We start from the raw sequence: 22,833 nt of genomic DNA on the forward strand, positions 1-22,833 counted from the left end.
AAAGAGGTGAAAAATCTATACACTGAAAACTATAGAAAGCTGATGAAAGAAATTGAAGAAGACACAAAGAAATAGGAAAAGATTCCATGCTCCTGGATAGGAAGAACAAATATAGTTAAAATGTCGATACTACCTAAAGCAATCTACATATTCAATGCGATCCCTATCAAAGTAACACCAGCATTCTTCACAGAGCTAGACCAAATAATCCTAAAATTTTTATGGAACCAGAAAAGACCCCAAATAGCCAAAGCAATCTTGAAAAAGAAAACCAAAGCAGGAGGCATCACAATCCCAGACTTCAAGCTATACTACAAAGCTGTAATCATCAAGACAGTATGGTACTGGCACAAGAACAGATACTAAGATCAATGGAATAGAATAGAGAACCCAGAAATGGACCCACAAACGTATGGCCAACTAATCTTGACAAAGCAGGAAAGAATATCCACTGGAATAAAGACAGTCTCTTCAGCAAGTGGTGCTGGGAAAACTGGACAGCGACATGCAGAAGAATGAACCTGGACCACTTTCTTTCACCATACACAAAAATAAACTCAAAATGGATGAAAGACCTCAATGTAAGACAGGAAGCCATCAAAATCCTTGAGGAGAAAGCAGGCAAAAACCTCTTTGATCTTGCCCGCAGCAATTTCTTGCTGAACACGTCTCCAGAGGCAAGGGAAACAAAAGCAAAAATGACTTTGCTTTTGACTGCAAAAGCTTTTGATGCTTTTGATGACTGGGACCTCATCAAAATAAAAAGCTTCTGCACAGCGAAGGAAACAATCAGCAACCTAAAAGGCAATCAACAGAATGGGAGAAGATATTTGTAAATGACATATCAGATAAAGGGTTAGTATCCAAAATCTACAAAGAACTTATCAAACTCAACACCCAAAAAACAAATAATCCAGTGAAGAAATGGGCAAAAGACATGAATAGACACTTCTCCAAAGAAGACATCCAGATGGCCAACCGACACATGAAAAAATGCTCAACATCACTGATCATCAGGGAAATACAAATCAAAACCGCAATGAGATACACCTTACACCTGTCAGAATGGCTAACATTAACAGCTCAGGCAACAACAGATGTTGGCGAGGATGTGGAGAAAGAGGATCTCTTTTGCATTGTTGGTGGGAATGCAAGCTGGTGCAGCCACTCTGGAAAACAGTATGGAGGTTGCTCAAAAAACTAAAAATAGAACTACCCTACGACCCAGCAATTGCACTACTAGGCATTTATCCAAGGGATACAGGTGTGCTGTTTCGAAGGGACACATGCACCCGCATGTTTATAGCAGCACTATCAACAATAGCCAAAGTATGGAAAGAGCTCAAATGTCCATCGATGGATGAATGGATAAAGAAGATGTGGTGTATATATATATATATATATATATATATATATATACACACACGTACATACACACACACACACACACACACACACACACACACACATACACACTGGAGTATTACTCGGGAATCAAAAAGAATGAAATCTTGCCATTGGCAACTACGTGGATGGAACTGGAGGGTATTATGCTAAGTGAAATTAGTCAGAGAAAGACAAAAATCATATGACTTCATGCATATGAGGACTTTAAGAGACAAAACAGATGAACATAAGGGAAGGGAAACAAAAATAATATAAAAACAGGGAGTGGGGACAAAACAAAAGAGACTCATAAATGTGGAGAACAAACTGAGGGTTGCTGGAGGGGTTGTGGGAGGGGGGATGGGCTAAATGGGTAAGGGGTACTAAGGAATCTACTGAAATCATTGCTTCACTATATACTAACTAATTTGGATGTAAATTTTAAAAAATAAAAAATAAAGTTTAATAAAAAACATTCATGAGGACCACCCCTTCCTTTACCCTCTCCAGCCTCCAAATAAGAAAATAAGATTTATGAGTTTTAAAGCAATTGTCCTAAACAAAATTCTCAGTTAGGAATATGCACGTCTTCAGCAAACCTTTCATTCTTTCCTTCTAACCCCAAGCCAAGGAGCTCCATTATCCAAATCATGCCTGCTGCTCCACTCCCCGAGTTCATAGCTACCAAGCTTCCTTGCCTTAATCTATATTTAGGCATTTAATGTTTTAAGTAAAAATTGTATGTATTTAAGGCGAAGTGTACAACAAGATGATATGATACACGTATACATAGTGAAATTACTGTAGTCAAGCTAATTAACATATCCTGTCCTCACCCACTTAGCATTGTGTGTGTGTGTTTGTGTGTGTGTGCGTGTGTGTGGTTGAGAGTACCTGAAATCTACTCTCTTAGCAGATACCCAGTATTCAATACGGTATTAGTAATTATAGTCATCATGCTGTACATTAATTTTACAGCTACATCTAGGTTTGCAGGGTTTTTTTTTTGTTTTTAGCTGCCAACCATTTACTTCAAACAAAATTCTATGAGAAAACCCAACATATAAAACACATAAAAGTACCCCTGCCTTGGTTAAAAGGGTACTATCGCCCATGAGACAGCTCCTAGGAGAAAAACTGGGCCTCTTTGGAACATGGTTTAAAAGATGCTTATCTAGGCTTTTCTCCTTGTAGTACAGTTGAGAAAATAAGGTCAAGCTTGCAAGGTATCAAATACTCATATAAATTAACGGAAGAATAATAAGAGAGCCAGAAGGCTTTTTCCTCCTTGGTAACACTATGTTTTTCTTTAAGCCTCATGAGTATAATGCCTCTGTCTTGTTCTATTTTACTTTTTTATTTTTAATTTTCTCTTTTGTTCTCTATACTTTCCATCCGTTCCCACAAGCATCCCACTATCAGGGGTTTGATATATATCCTTGAATACGTATTTACCATTGTTTGCTATGTGTTTTTTTTTTAAATGTTTACTTACTTGTTTTGAGAGAAAGATAGAGAGCGAGCTAGGGGGAGGCAGAGAGAGAGAAGGAGACAGAATCCCAAGCAGCTTCCGCGCTGTCACTGCGGAGCCTGATGCAGGGCTCGGACCCACGAACCATGAGATCATGACCTGAGCTGAGATCAAGAGTCCGATGCTTAACTGAGCCACCCAGGCGCCCCGCTATATTTTTTAATTTAACAAATACTTATTGAACACTTGCCATAGGCCAGATACTCAGTATATAGTGTTGACAAAATAGATAAGTTTCTCCTTTTAACGAGCTTACTGTCAAGACATCAAGTAGTCCATAAGCAGCAGCAGACTTCCATAGATCCATCCAATAAGGAAACAGTGAGCCCCAATGCATATAGTTGATTGATTACACAGGCAGCATAAGCAAGATCAGTATAATGTCATCTCCCTTTGCCCCACAGGACAACATCAAACTAAAGTGGCCAGATGACAGGGGACACGGGCAGTAGGACACTCTGTTGCTGAAGGGCAAACTCTAGACTGTAGCTGAATTATTTTATAGCCTGCATCTATAGCCAAGAGAAGGGAGACAGAAAGCCCTTCTGCCTTATGGGAACCAGGGAGTAGGGTGAGAAACGGCCTCCCACAAGATAAGGAGCCTCCCACAAGGTAGAAAGACAGATAGGAAACAGACTTGAGGCAACTCCTCACAAGACTGTCTACCTTCCCACGTTCCAAGAGGATCACAGGATGTCCTGCCAAAACTTGGGGCAGGCTGTAGTTGAATCTTGCATATGTGGCCTATGGGGATAGTGCAAGGTCACTGGGGTGCCATGGCAGAGCCATCTCCCTACATTCACAGTCTACAAATAAACGTTTTTATCCAGATTGTTTTCACTTAACATGAAATAATAATAATAATAATAATAATAATAATAATAATAGCAAAGCAATTTGTATAATGCTTACTATGTGTTAGGCATTTCTCTGTAAACTTTGCATATAGCAAATCATTAATTCCCGCATTGACCCTATGAAATAGGTGCTCTTATTTTCATTTTACAGATGAGGTTGCTGAAGCACAAAGAAGTTAAGTGGCTTGCTTAAGGTCACACACTTAGAATCTGGTAGAACTATGATTTGAACCCAAACAATTTGAATTTGATAGAAGTGTGTATAAAGTGATATGGGTGCAAAGAAGTAGTCCAAGCAGACTTCACAATACAGGTGGCATTTTGCCTGGACATTTGTTTTTTTGGTTTTTTTTTGTTTTGTTTTGTTTTTAGCGATAAGAATTTATTTATTTATTTTTAATATATGAAATTTATTATCAAATTGGTTTCCATACAACACCCAGTGCTCATCCCAAAAGATGCCCTCTTCAATACCCATCACCCACCCTCCCCTCCCTCCCACCCCCCATCAACCCTCAGTTTGTTCTCAGTTTTTAAGAGTCTCTTATGCTTTGGCTCTCTCCCACTCTAACCTCTTTTTTTTTTCCTTCCCCTCCCCATGGGTTTCTGTTAAGTTTCTCAGGATCCACACAAGAGTGAAACCATATGGTATCTGTCTTTCTCTGGATGGCTTATTTCACTTAGCATCACACTCTCCAGTTCCATCCACGTTGCTACAAAGGGCCATATTTCGTTCTTTCTCATTGCCACGTAGTACTCCATTGTGTATATAAACCACAATTTCTTTATCCATTCATCAGTTGATGGACATTTAGGCTCTTTCCATAATTTGGCTATTGTTGAGAGTGCTGCTATAAACATTGGGGTACAAGTGCCCCTATGCATCAGTACTCCTGTATCCCTTGGGTAAATTCCTAGCAGTGCTACTGCTGGGTCATAGGGTAGGTCTATTTTTAATTTTTTGAGGAACCTCCACACCGTTTTCCAGAGTGGCTGTACCAGTTTGCATTCCCACCAACAATGCAAGAGGGTTCCCGTTTCTCCACATCCTCTCCAGCATCTATAGTCTCCTGATTTGTTCATTTTGGCCACTCTGACTGGCGTGAGGTGATATCTGAGTGTGGTTTTGATTTGTATTTCCCTGATGAGGAGCGACGTTGAGCATCTTTTCATGGGCCTGTTGGCCATCGGATGTCTTGTTTAGAGAAGTGTCTATTCATGTTTTCTGCCCATTTCTTCACTGGGTTATTTGTTTTTCGGGTGTGGAGTTTGGTGAGCTCTTTATAGATTTTGGATACTAGCCCTTTGTCTAATATGTCATTTGCAAATATCTTTTCCCATTCTGTTGGTTGCCTTTTAGTTTTGTTGGTTGTTTCCTTTGCTGTGCAGAAGCTTTTTATCTTCATGAGGTCCCAGTAGTTCATTTTTGCTTTTAATTCCCTTGCCTTTGGGGATGTGTCAAGTAAGAAATTGCTGCGGCTGAGGTCCGAGAGGTCTTTTCCTGCTTTCTCCTCTAGGGTTTTCATGGTTTCCTGTCTCACATTCAGGTCCTTTATCCGTTTTGAGTTTATTTTTGTGAATGGTGTAAGAAAGTGGTCCAGTTTCATTCTTCTGCATGTTGCTGTCCAGTTCTCCCAGCACCATTTGTTAAAGAGACTGTCTTTTTTCCATTGGATATTCTTTCCTGCTTTGTCAAAGATTAGTTAGCCATACTTTTGTGGGTCTAGTTCTGGGGTTTCTATTCTATTCCATTGGTCTCTGTGTCTGTTTTTGTGCCAATACCATGCTGTCTTGATGACAGCTTTGTAGTAGAGGCTAAAGTCTGGGATTGTGATGCCTCCTGCTTTGGTCTTTTTCTTCAAAATTACTTTGGCTATTTGGGGCCTTTTGTGGTTCCATATGAATTTTAGGATTGCTTGTTCTAGCTTCGAGAAGAATGCTGGTGCAATTTCAATTGGGACTGCATTGAATGTAGATAGCTTTGGGTAGTATTGACATTTTAACGATATTTATTCTTCCAATCCATGAGCACAGAATGTTTTTCCATTTCTTTGTATCTTCTTCATTTTCCTTCATAAGCTTTCTATAGTTTTCAGCATATGGATCTTTTACATCTTCGGTTAGGTTTATTCCTAGGTATTTTATGTTTCTTGGTGCAATTGTGAATGGGATCAGTTTCTTTATTTGTCTTTCTGTTGCTTCATTATTAGTGTATAAGAATGCAACTGATTTCTATACATTGATTTTGTATCCTGCAACTTTGCTGAATTCATGTATCAGTTCTAGCAGACTTTTGGTGGAGTCTATCGGATTTTCCATGTATAATATCATGTTATCTGCAAAAAGTGAAAGCTTGACTTCATCTTTGCCAATTTTGATGTCTTGATTTCCTTTTGTTGTCTGATTGCTGATGCTAGCACTTCCAACACTATGTTAAACAACAGCAGTGAGAGTGGACATCCCTGTCGTGTTCCTGATCTCAGGGGGAAAGGTCTCAGTTTTTCCCCATTGAGGATGATATTAGCTGTGGGATTTTCATAAATGGCTTTTATGATGTTTAAGTATGTTCCTTCTACCCCGACTTTCTCGAGGGTTTTTATTAAGAAAGGATGCTGAATTTTGTCAAATGCTTTTTCTGCATCGATTGACAGGATCATATGGTTCTTATCTTTTCTTTTATTAATGTGATGTATCACGTTGATTGATTTGCGAATGTTGAACCAGCCCTGCATCCCAGGAAGGAATCCCACTTGATCATGGTGAATAATTCTTTTTATAAGCTGTTGAATTCAATTTGCTAGTATCTTATTGAGAATTTTTGCATCCATATTCATTAGGGATATTGGCCTGTAGTTCTCTTTTTTTACTGGGTCTCTGTCTGGTTTAGGAATCAAAGTAATACTGGCTTCATAGAATGAGTCTGGAAGTTTTCCTTCCCTTTCTATTTTTTGGAATAGCTTGAGAAGGATAGGTATTATCTCTGCTTTAAATGTCTGGTAGAATTCCCCTGGGAAGCCATCTGGTCCTGGACTCTTATTTGTTGGGAGATTTTTGATAACCGATTCAATTTCTTCGCTGGTTATGGGTCTGTTCAAGCTTTCTATTTCCTCCAGTTTGAGTTTTGGAAGTGTGTGGGTGTTTAGGAATTTGTCCATTTCTTCCAGGTTGTCCAGTTTGTTGGCATATAATTTTTCATAGTATTCCCTGATAATTGCTTATATTTCTGAAGGATTGGTTGTAATAATTCCATTTTCATTCATGATTTTATCTATTTGGGTCATCTCCCTTTTCTTTTTGAGAAGCCTGGCTAGAGGTTTATCAATTTTGTGTATTTTTTCAAAAAACCAACTCTTGGTTTAATTGATCTGCTCTACAGTTTTTTTTAGATTTTATATTGTTTATTTCTGCTCTGATCTTTATTGTTTCTCTGCTTCTGCTGGATGCCTGAACATTTGAAGTCCCTAATAGTTTGTCAGGGTGGAAAAGCTCTCCGAGAAGAGTAAGCAGCAGCATGAGCAAAGGCATAGTGCTATGAAAGCATATGATGTGTTTTGAGAGCATTTGTGATGTTCTTGGAACCCCAGAATGTACTGGCATGGAGTAATACAAGATAAAACAGAATAAGCAGCTTGGAGCTAGTTGGAAAAGCCCTTGAAGGTCATACCATGTGCTTTGGACTGATTGCGTCCCCCTGAAGTTCACATTTTGAAGCTCTAACCCCCACCGTAATGGTATTTGGAGATGGAACCTTTGAGAGGTAATTAGGTTTAGATAAGGTCACAAGGGTGGGGCCAGCGTGATGATATTAGTGCGTTTATACAAAGATACCAGAGAGCTTGCTCTGCTTGGTTTCTTTCTGGGCCATGTGAGCACCCTGTGAGAAGGCAGCTTTCTGCAAGTAGAGAAAGAGCTCTCACCAGAAACCAACCATACTCGCACGTCTGGCATGCTCAGAATTCCTGTCTGTAGTATTGTATTATGGCAGCCCCAACAGATTAAGACACCGTGAAATGTGAACTTTTGTGGGCATTAGAGTTACTAAACATCTTAAAGCAGGTGAGTTAAACAATTAGATGTTGTATTTCATAACAACTCTAGTGGCAGATTATCGTGGAGAATTTGGCAGAGATGATGGTAGGAGATGAGTGCGAGTTAGGGAGATTGGTGTTAGGAAAACCAATTGATAGACAATATCACTAATTCAGGTGAGAGAGGTAGGCCCCTGGAGGGTGGCAGTAGAGATAGAGAGCAAGGTAGATATTTAAGAAGTAGTATTGATAAGATTTATTTTTTTTAACGTAATTTATTGTCAAGTTAGCTAACATACAGTGTCTACAGTGTGCTCTTGGCTTCAAAAGTAGATTCCCATAATTCATTGCCTACATACAACACCCAGTGCTCATACCAACAAGTGCCCTCCTCAATATCCATCACCCATTTTCCCCTCTCCCCTGCTACCCCATCAAACCTCAGTTTGTTCTCTGCATTTAAGAGTCCTTTATGGTTTGCTTCCCTCTCTGTTTGAAACTATATTTCCCCTTCCCTTCCCCCATGGTCTTCTGTTAAGTTTCTAGAATTCCACATATGGAAAGTTGTCAAATGGGATATGTACGGAAGAAATAGGAGTCAAGAGTTCTAGTTTGGATGACTGGGTAAATGGTGATGACATGAATCAAGATAGGGGAATGTAAAGTGGTTTGTCTCTGGATGGTAGTCTTAGAGATGGTTTTTATTTCTTTTTGTTCATCTGAATTTTACACTTTATTTACAATTACCATTTATTACTTCTGGAATAAGAGTAAACAGTTTTGTTTTTGGTATGGGGATCAGGAATGCAATGCAAAAGAAAGAAGACAAAGTTCTAAGAGAAATATATTAAGTTTGGGTTATATTGAGTTTTGAATTGCCTATAAGAAATCTTGCTGGAAGTGTCCAAGGCTGTTAGAAATATAAATCCATGTGAAACTCAAAGACGGGGACTGGAGATGTTGATTTTCAGAATTGGGGTTCTCTGAGGGGTTAGAATATACTACCACAGAGTACTGGCTTTGCATTGGGCTTGTAATAAAGGATAACTGATCTTAAGTAGCACATGTATGCTTGGAGAGGGGGAGGTATTGAGAGGGACACTAGGAAACTTGCAGAAATGGGACTGAGGACAGAATACATAGCCCTTGGGATGGGGTCAACATTCAGAGACAGAGTTCAAACAGAGGCACTGGAAATTCTCACTCCAGTTCCAAGCCAGGTATCAAAAACCAAGAGGAATCAGATCAATGAAGTGACGTTGACTCTGGGTCATGGCTTTAGAGGTAAAAACAATGTTGACGAGAGAAGCCAAACATGTGTAATAGAAACAATGTGGCAAAGAATAGGGAACAGCCTACCCTGAAGAAATAAGGCTGACTGAAGTACCTGACCTCTTGGATGTCAGTTGGGGGCCATGGAAAAATGAACTTCAGGTGTCAAAGGTATGTAGGAAGATAGTCTGTCTTCCCCCAGAGGACTACTCGTGGTAAGAAGGGGTATGTGTGCAGTGGGGAAGTAGGTCAGTGGATTCCCATTTTCACCCATGTGTGTTGAACAGCAGATTATCTCTAAAAGCCCAAAGTAAATGGGGCTAGAGTTATTGATATTCTGCCAAATGACCCATTGTTCTAGAGGATGAGAAAAGCAGCCTGCACATAGCTTAATACTCTTTTTGAGCAATGGATATATAATATTTTGGCTCTTCTGCTTTAATGCATCCATATTGATAAGGGGACATTCTGATGTGACCTATGAAACAAGCCATTTAGTCTGTTTCTTTTTCATTATCACCTCCTTCACAGGGATATGAGCCTTACTCCATCTCCAAGTCTCACTGAGAATGAGGTGAGAGTTAGGGATGGGATAGGAGTCAGTCACTATCTGGCAGACACAACCAGGAGTCACATGTTTATCACACGTATTCATCTCGGAAAGCGCTACCAATCATTCTGAGCAATGTGTCTGCCTATCTTCTGAGAATCCACTTGTTTCCTGAATGGTCTGCTTCTCAAATCCTGATTTTGCTCTTAAGGTTAAAACAGTCATACTTATTTACTTCTAATGAATACATAGATTTGGCTACATGATAATTGAATGGATTCTCTTTTCCATATAAATTCTAGAGGACAGACACATTTTTTTGCAGGCTTTCTGATTATGCTAACCTTATTGGATTGGTTGCAAATTAGACTGTGTTTCAGGGAGACAGATATTTGAGCTGTAATACAATTCCTTATTATCAGCTCTAGGCAGCACAGTAAACCTTCAATTAAATTCTAATAGTAATATAATATATTTATAGTTAATATCCTAGCATTCTTTCATAATGATGGTAGGGGGGTGGATACCTCCTTAAAAGTTGATCTAATTGTATATATTTAATGTATTTCTGATTGTGAAAGTTAGATGTATTTAAATTTTTAAATACATTTAATACATAATACATAATGAGAGAGTTAGATGCAGAATGCACATGGGGTGAGAAGAGAGAGAGATGGGGAAGAATTTGAGATGGGCTTAAGGTCAGGTATGAAGTAAGAGTGAAAGATGTCTTATACATATTACTTAGTTAAAAAATCAGTAATTTTACATTCTGATGATGCCATTTTGAGGCGGTTTCATCAAAATGTCTGAATCACATGTCTGGAATCCTTGAACCAGAACTGGCAGAAACTTCTGAATCCATGCAAGCAGATTGACAGACTGACCCTTGGAAAATGTCAATATTTGAGGGATGGATAAGGGAAGAGAACACCTGGGTTTTAAATGCTCTTGTGTATGTACCCAGGAGTGGAATTACTGGGTCCTGTGGGAATTGAGATGTGACATTTTTAAGTAAAATCTTACCAAACCAATAAATAGTCCCATTTTGTGTGTGCGTGTGTGTGGAGGCGGGGGTGGGTGTGGGGTACGTAGGGATCATGTTGTTATTTCTCTTGTTGTATTAACGACTTTTATGGACTCCTACATTTCTCTAGGAAATGTGGAATAGGAGTTTATACCAGGATACTACAAATGGCATCACCAACTCACACCCAACATGAAAATTAACCACTTTTTATTCAAAGTGCCCACTGATATAAAGTCCGTTGAAAGTCCCCAACCTTAGCAGGTGCACTAGTATGCACCTTCAGACAATGAAAGTTACAGGCAAGGAACCTTAGTTCAATTACAGATGGTTACCCTTGGGCTGCTCATTAAACTTCTCTGTATCTCACTATCTCCATCTATAAAATGGGGGTAATCCTGCATCTCAAGATTGTAATGAGGAAAGGGCCTAGCCATGCACACATAGCTGGAACTTAATAAATATTAGCTCTCATTTCCCCATACTTCCCTACCCTCTTCAAATTAACTGTTCTTCAAGACAAAAGTATTTTTCTTCTCATTTTCTCTTTCAGGTTAAAATTAAACTGCCGAATACAAACCCTTCTGAAATTCAAATTGATATCCAGGAAATGATCCTTGACCTTCGCACTCCTAATAAGTGAGTAAAACTTAGAATTAGAATAATGTATTAAAATATTAATGAATCTATAATCAATATTCTTAAAGTGTACATTGTTATTTTTCATCACTCCTAAAGTTTGACAAAAAGTGAAAAAGTGAGTTATTCATTCAGATGTTTGATCTACATAATATAAATATATATGTATATATATTTTTTGAGACACCTAAAACACCTAGTTTTTTTCTGCTTTGCACCCGTACATTTGGAGTAGATTGCTACCACTAAAATACAGCCTTTGACATTCAGATATGGTTTACTTATCTGTGAGGAAAAATAACGAGAGATGAAAATCTCTTAAGTTGTAAGTCTCGCTTGTGGCTTTTTGTACAGAGATGCCATAAGAGAAGCAATATCTTTAAACTTTCTGGTTACCATGGGACTCTAAGGTTCAATTTGACTGTATCCATCTAAAAATTAACAGAAAAGTCTTGTCATCAATTCCTTAAAGCAAAAATTCTAACAAATTGGGGTGCCTGGGTGGCCCAGTTGGCTGGATGTCTGGCTCAGGTCATGATCTCACAGCTAGTGAGCTCAGAGCCTGGAGCCTGCTATGGATTTTGTCTCCCTGTCTCTCTGTTTATCTGAAACCTGGACAAATCAGTCCCGTCTCTCAAAAACAAGTCCATAAAGAGGAAATCAATGGAACCCGGTGTGTGATAGATAAAATATCTAAATATTTCCTTGCTTGTTTCACTTTTCATCTGAATGTAAGCACACTTTGGTTGACTGCAGTGGCTCTTTCTCTGTTATTCATGAGCGTTTCAAACTGGGTGTGGTAAGCAGTCAGCTGCTGGCACATTTTCTTTCTTCCATTATCAGTATCAATAATCTTCCCCTGTTGATCTTAGGGTTTCAAAAAAATAAAAAGTAGATCCCTCATACAAAAGACTTCTATGTATAAATGACCCAATGTACATACATAGCTTAACCTTGATTTCTATAGTAGATGCATTTAACCCAAAATGATCTACCCATGGATATGTATCAAGTACTTTCTCATTACTTATGTAATTTCAAAACTATATTCTCACAAAAATTGTCTCCTGTTATAAAAATTTCATCCACTATTCCTACGATTTACTTCGAGGAGCAGTGTCATTTTTTCATTCTTATTATATATGCTTTTATTCTTCCACACAACCTCTGCAAGGAAAGTTGCTTAAATTAACAGTTAATCTTCCATAATATTGGTGCGCTTGTTAAAAACACATACATATCTACACACCGTGGAGTTAATTTCCATTCTCCTAGCAGTTCTCCATCAATCTTCAGGCAGCTGCTATGCTGCCACTCCAGATATCTATCAGAGCCCACCAAATGAAAGACTCACACAGAGATACTTGTCCATGTACAATGTGGACTACACTAGAATTTTGGGATCATAATGTTCTTATATATTAAATAGTGCAGAGAGGTGCTGTCTCTTAAGAAAAAAATCATTAATTATGATAGAAGACTGAAGATAGGCTGTTATCGTTTTTGTCATTTTTCCTTAACACTTCCACATTCTTTGGAGCCACGCTGTTATCTGAAATTGTGTTATTGGAAATGTGACTTGTTTTTGAGGTTATTGGTATTCACATATACTTTCTTTAGTTTCTAACTTTGACAGCATATCACACTATATTTACTCACCCCCAGAGAGAGAAGAGAAAACCTCCTGTTCATTAATCTATAAGGCAGAACACGTGAATCTATTTTAACTGAATTGACTGGTAAGATCAGTCAAATGACAGTCAATTGCATTAGAACTATCAAGAAAACCCAGATTTTTAGAATTATACAACCAAAAGAAATAAAGCAATGTCTTAACTTCTTTATTTTTTAAAAAATCATTGTTTTTGCACGTTGATTCCCAACATGGAGTAGACAGAAAGGAGGAAAGATAGGGGAAATTAGATAATTTCCCAAGGACTTTTATCTTCATATGAGGTTTCACTATTTTTTGAAGTGTATTCTAAGAATATCATAAATGAATTCCTTGAATGTGATAGTAAAAACATATTGTAAAGACAAGTATGAATTAATTTTTGGTTGAATGCTGTTTTATTCTCATCTTTGCTGTGCTCCTTTAATTCAGACTGAGAATTGACTGATACTCAAACTCAAAAGATGTTTTCAAATTGAAATACTGAATGTCAGCTCAGTAGCTATTTCTTCACTTTCTTTGAAAATAGTTATGTCTCCAATAGAAAACGTTTAAAAAGTCATGTTTTTTAAACCCAAATATTTATTTTTTAATTTAAATTTTGTTAGTTAATATACAGTGCAATATTGATCTCAGGAGTAGAATTCAGTGATTTCATCACTTACATACAACACCCAGTGCTCATCACAACAAGGGCCCCCCTTAGTCCCCATCACCCATCTAGCTAATCTCCCACCCACCTCCTTCCATCAACCCTTAATTTTTTCTCTATCATTAAGTCTCTTGTTAACTAACCCAGAGATAAAATCATTTATTAACTACATAAAATAAAAACTACATTATGTGAATATGCACAGAACAAGGTTGTCCTGTATTTAAATCTCTTGCAAGGAACATCAACTTGACTTTGCTATATAAATGTAAGGATGTAAGTCTCTAGAGTTCACTGTATAGATAATTCTTTTGTCTTTACTTTCATATATTATCATTCACTTTTAAACAATTTCTAATGAAAAGTAACACTGGACAAACATTTGATCAGTGCCTAAACTGTAGCTTCTTAAAAGCAAGTATACTATCAATGTAAAGGCAGAGGGATTGAGTTTAAATGTTTATTCATATTTGATAGTACTAATGTGTTCTAGGTACTCAAATGTTATTTTGCTTTTCATTCATTTATGTATTCACTCAGCAAACATTCATAAAGTCTCCTGCTACAACTGGGGGGACATGAAGATAAGATATAGTCCTGTCCTTCAATGAATTGTACATGGATAAGTATTTGTAGAATTTTATTTTGTTTATATATAAATCTCAATCCAGATATTAGGCAGTAAAACAGACTAGACAAAAATACTTCCCTTCTCCTAAGAGCCTAAATAAGTTGCACAGTTTCTGTTCAAAATTTTAGTATTTGAAGCCATACTACTAAGGACTAGCCAGGAATGCAGGCATAGATGGATCATTCCAATGGCCACTGTCTCTGCTGAATTTATTTCTCTCTGGACGGAGAAGTGCACATTATCACTGGAACTCCTTCTTCAGCTAATTTATAGTTGTCTTTTAGTGCAATGAAGCTACCACCACTGAGCTTTGCTTTATTTTTAAAGTGAATATATTATCATTTGTAGAATAAAGTATAAAGCAAATCTAACTCCAGCTCAAACTATATTGTGAACAACTTTAAAAAAGATGGACTTAAACACTTTTTGCACCCACTTTTTTGAGATGCCAAATATTACATGATATATTAAAATACATCATGAGGGGCACCTGGGTAGCTCAGTTGGTTAAGTGCCCAACTTAGACTCAGGTCGAGATCTCAAAGTTCGTAAGTTCAAGCCCCACGTCGGGCTCTGTGCTGACAGCTTAGAGCCTGGAGCCTGCTTCGGATTCTGTGTCTCTCTCTTTCTCTGCCCCTCTCCCTCTCACACTCTGTCTCTCTCTCTGAAAAATAAACACACATTACAATTTTTTTAATTGAAATAAATACATCATGATATCATTACTTCTGGTGGAGAGAGATGTTTTTCCTACTACAAGTATCTGGAATAGAACAAGAGTAACAGGAAATTTCTCTTCTAGAGAAATGCGATCACACAAACATGTGTGATAAATACTTTTAATGAGCCCAGTTTCCTAAACTTAGGTCTTGCAAATGAGTGAGGAGGCAATCGGTTTTCAAGAGTTTGTTTTCAAATACTAGTTCTTTATACAAGGATTCAATAAGTACCCCTAAAAAATACCAGATTCCTTTACAAACTTGGATCCTATACCTTTTAAAAGAGCTTTTCTGTCCACTTTTTATAGAGATACTGAAGGCTTCTTTATGGAGAATGTGAGGTAACAAGTGCTTCATGCATTTAATTTTCTCCAGATACCAGCATGTGCCGACCCCATGCATAATTCAGATTCATACCACTATGACAGAATTATGGATGGCTCAGCCCAGCAATGCAGCTAAAGCATACAGCTATCTAGCAACGGAGCCCCACAACTGCAAAATAAACCCAGCAATCTCTCACAGGGATTTTTGTCAATGTATAGTAGAAAGAACGAGAAGCAAGCACAGAGAAGCACTTTCATTGATCTAGTATTAAAATCATTCCAGGCCTGAATTTCAATAACTATACATGTAGTAGAGACTCAGCCTGAGGTTGCATCAGCAGAATTATTATAGAACTATTCCAATTTTCAGATTTGTATCAGTTAGTCACATTCCATGTACACATAAGCATGGCTGGCAACATATCTATCCAACCAACTTAGAGTTGCAATGGCTCTGCTCCTCTGCTTATAAATCAAGCCCGAGAGTATGTTTATATAATGCAAAATGAGGTCAATCTTGAAAAAAGAGTGGGGGCATCAAAACCCCTGCTTGTATTTTTAAGGCCAAAAAGGCTGATATATTATGTGTGTTAATTTGGCATATTTTTGAACTCGTACTTACAGTGTCTAAATATTGTTTTTTTTGGTTCCTAACCTTTTGATGGTATATATTGCTTCCTGTTATCTTATTAAAAGTGCGATCAAAACCACACTGAAATATCACCTCACGCCAGTCAGAGTGGCTAAAATGAACAAATCAGGAGACTATAGATGCTGGCGAGGATGTGGAGAAACGGGAACCCTCTTGCACTGTTGGTGGGAATGCAAACGGGTATATCCACTCTGGAAAACAGTGTGGAGGTTCCTCAAAAAATTAAAAATAGATCTACCCTAGGACCCAGAAATAGGACTGCTAAGAATTTACCCAAGGGATACAAGAGTGCTGATGCATAGGGGCACTTGTACCCCAATGTTTATAGCAGCACTTTCAACAATAGCCAAATTATGGAAAGAGCCTAAATGTCCATCAACTGATGAATGGATAAAGAAGTTGTGGTTTATATACTTGATGGAATACTACTTGGCAATGAGAAAGAATGAAATATGGCCTTTTGTAGCAACGTGGATGGAACTGGAGAGTATTGTGCTAAGTGAAATAAGTCATACAAAGACAGATACCATATGTTTTCACTCTTATGTGGATCCTGAGAAACTTAACAGAAGACCATGGGGGAGGGGACGGGGGGAAAAAAGTTACCAAGAAGGAAGGAGGCAAACCATAAGAGACTCTTAAAAACTGAGAATAAACTGAGGGTTGATGGGGCGGTGGGGGGGGGGAGGAGAGATGGGCATTGAGGAGGGCACCGGTTGGGATGAGCATTGGGTGTTGTATGGAAACCAATTTGACAATAAATTTCATATTAAAAATAAAATAAAATAAAATAAAATAAAATAAAATAAAAGTGATATCTTCTTGATATTACTTTAGGAAGTTGATTCTAGGTTTTTTATCTTGTCTTATTTTGTTTTGATTTTTAGGAAGCTGTTGATAACCCTTCCCCACCCTGTGGAATGCAACAGTGCCAAAGCTTTCTATATCCTGGAGACGGAGACTCTTGAAGTCGCCCTAACAATGAAAAGAGACTTGGATTTTATTAACTTCTTCTGAAGCTTCATGAACAAGAAGGAAACATGGTAAAACAGCACTGCTAAAAAATTTTTAAAAAAACCTTTGAAAAATTGGCAAATGTCTCCTATCTTTTTTATTATTCTGACATAGTTCATAAAGGGTCTAAATTCAATTCTAGTGAGTTCCTGGTCATTTACCATCATTCCTATTACTCTGGTGGGAAATACTGTTTTCTTATATTCATAAGTTATTCCATTTTTTTGGTGATAGCTGGATAGAATTTGCAGGTTAACCAATTAGATTACTGCATGGTCAATTCAAACTGAAATATGACCATGAAATGGTTGGTCCACTTATTTCAGTAGTCTGAAGAACTTAAGCCAATTAATTATACTATGATACAATCAGTTCCATTGCAATTGGTCATTATTATGCCAGAAAAGTTTATTTGGCTGCCTTCTCATTGATTTGATCAAATGATTTACAGTATTCTCTGGTTAGGTTCTCACAATCCTGGGATGTACAAATAACAAAGGATTATAAATAGTTTGGTACGCTATCCTAAACAACATGTTTTACTTGAATAAGAAATACTTCAGAACACACAGTGTTATTTAGCTTCCTCAGTCCTGCTTTCAGTATCTGGATCTGGTTAGGTTAAAAATCTTCTTCCTTTTGTGCACTAATAATTACTAACAATACCTTTTGGACTACTGTGTGTATATTTAGTATTGAAATCCTTGACATTTAAAAGGAATATAAAGAAAAGTGTGGTGCATTTACAAAACCTGTTCTCTTTCATTTCTTATCTTTATTCATAATTGGGCATACCTATTTTTATGAGTTATGTCAATGCCCCCTGCCCCTTCTGGACTGTATTGCTGAAGTTTATTTCAGAATTATTTATGAATAAATCTTATTTTAAAGCTCATGTAACTAGGCCTCACACATCACTGTAGAACTGTGGAGTTAACTGGGAGTGAAATTTTGAGAAGAGATGAAAAATTGAAAGATGTTTATCTCATCTAAGTGAACTATTAAGGAACTAAATAAGCAGATATTTTCCAGACTTACGTATGTAGATAACTACCAAGCCTCTAGTTTGTAACTAGATCTAATAGAAGGAAAAGACTGAGATTTTGGCAAAAATAGTTGTGTTAAAACATTGAGCTCTTGTAGAGAATTCACCATTGAAATCACCACCATGACATTCTTCTGTGGGGGGCAAGAATTGAGGGTGGGATTAACTAAAAGGAACTAGTGTCTGTGAATTTAAGTCCATGATGTTACAGGAACAAAAAAGTGTCCTACTTTGCTTCCTCAGCATCTTTTTTCAAGGCTGTATTTTAAAAATTTAAGATTACACCCTACGGTGTAAACTCTGGGGCAAGCCTAAGCAGTAACCAATATTTTTCTTCTCTAGAGAGCAACAGTGAGTCAGTGGAAAATGTATCTCTTTTTCCTATGTACTGGCCCTAATTACAAAGACCATTATTATTCAAGCTGACTGAATGTGCACAAGTTGTCCCTGGAAGAGAAGATAGAGCATATCCAGGCCAACTTGAATTGGGCTTTGGTTTTGTGGTACTGTATCAATTATGTAATGAAACAGAGCTTCAAGACAATGAAATGTGATCCAGTAATTTATACCCATCTGCGCATCATCCTACTTCACTGTCCTTGGCCTCAGAAGTAACAACTTTGTTGTCATTGTTGTTTTGTTTTTAAGCTAATTCCCAGGACTTTCTTCCTTTAAAGGGGAATAGTCCAGTAAAGCAAATGTAGGATAAGAAGACAAAAAGGAAATTCATCTTGTCAGCATTTTTTCTTTTTTTTAATGTTTCCTTATTTCTGAGAGAGAGGGAGAGGGAAAGAAAGAACACAGTGGGGGAGGGGTAGGCAGAGAAGGAGACAGAGAATCCTAAGTGGGCTCAGCGCCTACAGTTTCTGCGCTGATGGCAGTGAGCCTGATGTGGGGCTCAAACTCATGAACTGCAAGATCATGACCTGAGCCAAAGGCAGACACTCAACCAAATGAGCCACCTAGGCACTGCTTTGTCAGCATTTTTCAATGAATCTTAGCCATAACCAGGAGAACTGGAATTTAAAACCACAGTTGTGGCATATCATTAGTCTTCTCCTTTATGAACTTCTTTGCTTCATTTTTTGGTTCCATAATCTCCAGTAGCACCACTTGTGAGGATTCAATCATTCATTCATTCACTCATTTATGCATTCTTTCAACAAATATTCACTAAGCACTTACCAAGTTCCTGGCACTATATCAGGTGCTGGAGATACAACAATGAACAAACCAGATGGGGTCCCTGTCCTTACAGAGTTTATCAAGGCAGATGAACAATAACCAAGTAAACACATAAACATGTATTTTCAAGTTTCTTTTTATTGGTATGAAAGAAAAGAATGGGTGCTTTTTAAAAAAATTTTTAATGTTTATTTTTGAGAGAGAGAAAGAGAGAGAGCAAGCATGAGCAGAGGAGGGGCAGAGAGAGAGGGAGACACAGAATCCGAAGCAGGCTCCAGGCTCCAAGCTGTCAGTACAGAGCCCAATGCAGGGCTCAAACTCATGAACCTTGAGATCATGACCTGAACCGAAGTCAGACACTCAACTAACTGAGCCACCCAGGTGCCCCTAAAATGGGTGCTTTGAAAATACCTATCAGAGAAACCAAACTTAAGTCTGGGGAGTGAGAGAAGAAAAGGCTTCCTTAAGGTTCTAGCCAAAACATGAAGAATACTTAGGACTTAGCCAGGCAAAGACAATATTGGGGTAAGGAGAGCAGCATGGCTTCCAGGTACAAAGGGTAGCAAATGTGAAGACCCAAATGGAAAGAACTTGGAGAGTTCAAGGAAATGAAAGCTGGTGTGGTTGGAGTAGGGTGAATCTGGGGAGTGACTGGAGGTAAGGTTGGAAATGTAGGCTGGAGCAATGTCATGTAGAACCTTGCAGGCCGAGGTTAGGAAACTGGATTTTATTCTCAGTGCTTTGGGAAAGAGACTGTATTAGGCCACAGTGAAAATGAGATCGGTTATGATGCTATTGCAATAGCCAGCCAAGTTATTATTCTACACATTACCCTAAGTACAATTCATTGTTGATTTTTTTTTCTAATTAGAAAAACTATGTATATGCTTACATGTTCCAAACAGGAAAATTTAACACACAGAAAAGCTATTTAAAAATAAAGCAAAGCTGGGGGGCCTGGGTGGCTCAGTTGGTTAAGTGACCAACTCTTGATCTCAGCTCAGGTCATGGTCTCATGGTTCAAGAGTTCAAGCCCTGTGTCCAGCACTGTTCTGACAGAGCAGAGCCTGCTTGGAATTCTCTCTCCCTGTCTCTCTGTCCCTACCCCACTTGTGCTCACTGTCTCTAAATAAATAAATAAACGCATAAAAAATTAAAAATAAATAAATAAAAATTTTAAAAAGCAAAGCTAAAAATCACCTGTAAGCTAACAAACCATGAATAACCACCTTTACCATTTTTAGTGTCTCTTTTTGACATTTTTTTTCAATGTGTAACATAGATATTATTTTTCCCTAAATGGGATAATATTGCACAAACTGGTTTTATAACTTTCTTTTAATTTCCAAGTAAATTCTTTTTTTAATTTTTGTTTCTTGGAATTCTAATTTTATTGCAATGTGATAAAAGATCTATGTGTGCTTTTTAAAAAAAATTTTAAATGTTTATTTTTGAGAGAGAGAGAGAGTGCGCAAGCAAGGGAGAAGCAGAGAGAGAGATAGAGGGAGACAGAGAATCCCAAGCAGGCTCTGTGCTGTCAGCGCAAAGCCAGATGTGGGGCTCAAACCCATGAACCATGAGATCATGACCTAAGCTGAAATAAAGAGCTGGACACTTAACCAACTAAGCTACCCAGGTGCCCCAATCTATGTATATTTTTAAAGAATGAGTATTTGGTAAATATTGGGTATAGAATTTTATATGCATCAATTGAAGTTTTTGTTAATGTTTATTTTTGAGTGAGAGAGAGACACAGAGCGTGATTAGGGAGAGGGGCAGAGAGAGAGGGAGACGCAGAATCCAAAGCAGGCTCCAGGCTCTGAGCTGTCAGCACAGAGTCCGACACAGAGCTTGAACTCACAAACCACAAGATCGTGACCTGAGCTGAAGTCCGGTGCTTAACAGATTGAGCCACTCAGGCACCCCAAAGTTTTTTTTTAATCGGCTGGTCAAATCTACATTCTTATTAATTTTTGGTCTGATTTCTCTATCAACATGGAGAGGTATATTAAAATTTTCGTCCTATGATAGATTTGTTGGTATCTGCTCGTAATTCAGTCAAGTTTTGCCTTATGTATTTTGAGGCAATATATTTAGGTGCAGAGAGATATAGAACTGTTACATCTTCCTGGTGAATTCTTTCTATTATCAATATACTATGACAGTTTATCCTTAATAATATTTGTCACTTTGTATGTTTTGTATGCATTATATGTTTTGTATGTTTCTATATTTAACTTTAACATACCTACATCAATTTTGGTTAGTATTTGCTTGGTTTGTCTTTTTCCATCATTTTTTATGCCCTTATGTTTTAGGTGACTTTTATGAAAAGAATGTAGCTACATTTTGGATATTTAAATGCAAACAATATTCTGTCTTTACACTCACAAGTTTTACTCCAACCACGTTTATTTTTACTAACAATATATGTGGATTTATTTATATCCCCTTTTCACGGGATTTTTCTTATTCTGCTTTTTTTCTACACTTTTTTTTCCTTCTTTCATGACTTTTTTCCCATTAGTCAAAAATTTTTTTATTCTTTTTTATCTCTTACAGGTTTGGAAGTTATGCATTTTGGTTCTTTCTTTTCCTTTTACTTAAAATGTCTAAACTGTCTCAAAGCTCTGCCCTCCCTTAAAACATTTCAAGGACTTATAAAATTTTAACAAAACCATACCTCTCCAACTTTGCTTTTTTTAATTTTTATTTTTTAATCATTTATTTATTTATTTTGAGAGGGGGTGGGGAGCAGAGAGAAAGGGGAAAGAGAGAATCCCAAGCAGGCTCTGCACTCTCAGTGCAGCCACCTGGGCACCCCTCCAACTTTGTTTTTATAGCCCAAATTATTCATCATCCTCATTTTTTTTTTTACAACCAATGCTTATTTAGAGCTATCCACATGTTTACCAATATCTGGCTCACCATTCTCTTTTCCACATCAGTGTTTCCTTTTTGAAGTAAATATTTCAGTATTTCTTTCAACAAGGGTTTGTGAATTCTTGATCCTCTCAGTTCATTTTTGGAAATGTTTTTACTGCTGTCACTCTTGAATAATAATTTAGCTGGGGAAGGGGGTGCCTGGCTGGCTCAGTTGGTAGAACATATGACTCTTCATCATGGGGTTGTGAGTTCAAGGCCCATGTTGGGTGTAGAGGTTACTTAAAAATAAAATCTTTTAAAAAATAATTTAGCTGGGTTTAGAAATCTAAGTTGACAGATATTCTCCCTCAGAACTTCGAAGATGTCATTTACCTGTATTCTGGCTTATATTTTGTAATTTCAAAGTTGGCTGTCTATCTCGTTTGGATGTAATCTGTCTTTTTTCTCTTGTAGTTTTCAAAATTTTTCTCTTTGTTTTTGGTGTTCTGCAATTTGACTATAACATGTCTGGATAGAAATTTAACTTTATTTATTTTATTTGGTACCTGTGCTTCTTAAATCTTTTATCAATCCGGGAAAATCCTCAGCCATTATCTCCTTGAATGTTGCCTTTCTCCAATTCTATTTTTCTTCTGGAGAGCCTCTTAGATTAATGTTTCACCCTTCATTCTATCCTCCATGTCATTTTGCCTCTCCATCATATTTTCCATCTCTATTTGTTCTTCATACTGGGCAATTTTCTCAAATTCCATCCCCCCTCC

At 37.5% G+C, this 22,833-nt stretch overlaps 1 protein-coding gene across 2 annotated transcripts in view; it reads left to right on the forward strand.

The window, feature by feature from the left end:
• The window catches only part of DNAAF6 (dynein axonemal assembly factor 6), a 36,429-nt gene extending 18,759 nt beyond the window's left edge, over nucleotides 1-17,670 (forward strand). Inside the window, exons 6-7 of one of the 2 annotated variants that reach the window (XM_027054896.2) lie at nucleotides 11,205-11,290; nucleotides 16,830-17,670. In XM_027054896.2, coding sequence (XP_026910697.1) covers nucleotides 11,205-11,290; nucleotides 16,830-16,959 — 216 coding nt within the window. In that variant the 3' untranslated portion in view covers nucleotides 16,960-17,670. The remainder of the gene's footprint in view (nucleotides 1-11,204; nucleotides 11,291-16,829) is intronic. The other variant, XM_027054897.2, reaches the window with a different exon arrangement.
• The last annotated feature ends 5,163 nt before the right edge of the window (nucleotides 17,671-22,833 follow it).

This window comes from Acinonyx jubatus, chromosome X (genome assembly GCF_027475565.1).
Source record: "Acinonyx jubatus isolate Ajub_Pintada_27869175 chromosome X, VMU_Ajub_asm_v1.0, whole genome shotgun sequence".
Lineage (NCBI taxonomy): Eukaryota > Metazoa > Chordata > Mammalia > Carnivora > Felidae > Acinonyx > Acinonyx jubatus.